This window comes from Pundamilia nyererei, unplaced genomic scaffold (assembly GCF_000239375.1).
Source record: "Pundamilia nyererei isolate P.nyererei 1_Seehausen unplaced genomic scaffold, PunNye1.0 scaffold00160, whole genome shotgun sequence".
Classification (NCBI taxonomy): domain Eukaryota; kingdom Metazoa; phylum Chordata; class Actinopteri; order Cichliformes; family Cichlidae; genus Pundamilia; species Pundamilia nyererei.
Genome location: NW_005187561.1, coordinates 1030294 through 1032394, shown reverse-complemented (window position 1 = coordinate 1032394; position 2101 = coordinate 1030294). Strand labels below are relative to the sequence as shown.

At 41.7% G+C, this 2101-nt stretch overlaps 1 protein-coding gene across 1 annotated transcript in view; it reads left to right on the top strand.

Annotated features, from left to right (window-relative positions):
• Nucleotides 1-2101, top strand: part of nyx (nyctalopin) — a 12843-nt gene that overhangs the window by 7976 nt on the left and 2766 nt on the right. Inside the window, exon 3 of the mRNA XM_005745527.1 lies at nt 1744-2030. Coding sequence (XP_005745584.1) covers nt 1744-2030 — 287 coding nt within the window. The remainder of the gene's footprint in view (nt 1-1743; nt 2031-2101) is intronic.

Here is a 2101-nt window from a genome sequence, read left to right as displayed (position 1 = left end):
CTCGGCTGGCATGGGAACGCCTTAGTATTCCCCCGGATAAGCTGGAGGAGGTGGCTGGGGAGAGGGAGGTCTGGGCCTCTTTGCTTAGGCTGCTGCCCCCGCGACCCGGCCTCGGATAAAGCGGATGAAGATGGATGGATGGATGGATGGATAGAAGTTGTTTTTCTTAATCATGAAAATAATTCTGTCATCACGTCCTTTGGTTGTCTTCTGTAATGTTTCAGGCCTTTTGGTGCTACTGAGCTGGTCAGTTTATTCTTTTTTTTAACAATGTATCAGATCATTGATTTAAGACAGTGCAACACTAGACAGAACAGGACGATACAGACACAAGACAGTGCAGTGGAAATGTGCAAAATGCTGAGTATTGTGCAAAAGTAACTTGGTGTCTGTAGGTGTGTGTGTGTATGAGTGTGAGATACTGCAGATAAGTGCTTGGTAGTGACATGTATGAAGGTGTGCACGTGTGTCAGTCCAGTCACAGTGTTCAGGAGTCTGACGGCTTGGAGTAAGAAACTGTTCTGTAGTCTGGTAGTGAGGCCCGGATGCTCCGGTACCTCTTTCCAGAAGGCAGCACGGTGAAGAGTGTGTGTGAGCGGTGTGTGGGGTCCTCCACAATGCTGGTGGCTTTGCGGATGGAGCGGGTGCTATCAGTGTCCGTGATGGAGGGAAGAGGGGAGAGACAGGTTGTTGACTCTACACCAGTCAGTAATGATGGCCTCCCTAACTTTTATCAACATCTCTTTTGGCCTGATATTTAAAATTACAACGAAAAGCTATAAAATAAAATAACTTCAGATATTATGTCTGCTTCATTTGTCATGATACAGTTTCATCTGACCACGAAACTGCTTGTTAGGCAATTTTCCAGTCAATTTTTGACTGGAAATAGGGGATGAAAAGTTTTGTAAAACCCTTTCAGTTAAAGTTGAAGGTTTGCAACCATTCACGTGTTGATTGTGATGGTTTATGATGACAAAACTACAAAAAGTTGCTCCAACAAGTTATGAGCCCAACTCCTTTTGTTACATTGTGCAACTGATGGTTTTTTTAAATGGGCAGGAGTGTGAAAGGTTTTCTGTCTTGATATAGAGAAACTGAAGCATTATATAATAATAATTATAATAGTGCTTGATATAAGGGCATGTGGTAAAGCCCTGTAGTTTGAAAAGGGTCATACTACAGAAAGGTGCGTCGTCAGGGTGATGAAAATCTGCTGCTAAAACTTCTTTCACAACTCTAAACTAGATTATATTGCAACAAGTAGAGCTTATTGTCCTTTATTTATTTTTTATTTGTTTCATTACATTTTTTAATGTGATTTTTTTAATTCATTGACTACATTTAAAAAACAGTTATGAAAAACACTGCAGCCTAAATATTTAGTTAAAGACTAAGAGTAGACACATGAAATAAAGAAACAACATGGTATAAATTTATACAACGTATATATTTGTGTCACTTTTAATTTCAAATCATCCGATGACCTGATTAATAAAAAAAGAAAATATTGTTAATAGTACATAAGATGACATCATAGACAACAATATTAACACCAGTTGACTTTTTGGTGGCTCATTTAGTATGCATTAGCTCACATTTCTTACTTAGTGCACTTGTTTAGTTAGAATTAGGCCTCCAACACTCTTTCACCACATGTGTAGAACAAGCCTTTCAATTCCTGTAAAAATACTGAAAGTACCACCACACTCTGAAATAACACCCATCCTGTCCTCCTTTCAGTCTCTGTGCTTTGCCTGCTGCCTCAGGCGGTGCTGGCACGGTGGGCTTGTGTTCGCGCCTGCCCACCATCCTGCACCTGCACGCAGGAGAAGAGCTGCAGCGTGCTCTGCGACCGCTCCGGCCTGCCTGAGCTGCCCAAAGAGTTTCCGTGTGAGGCCTCCGCCATCAACCTGGACAAAAACAGGCTCAAGTTCTTGTCAGAAAGGGCCTTTGGTACTCTGCCCTCCCTCAAGTCTCTCTCTCTGGACCACAACAACATCTCCTTCATTACCCCAGGAGCCTTTAAGGTTTGCTGAATGTTCTGCTGAAGGATTTTGTAACCAAAAATACAAACACGTAACAAACAGGGATATATATA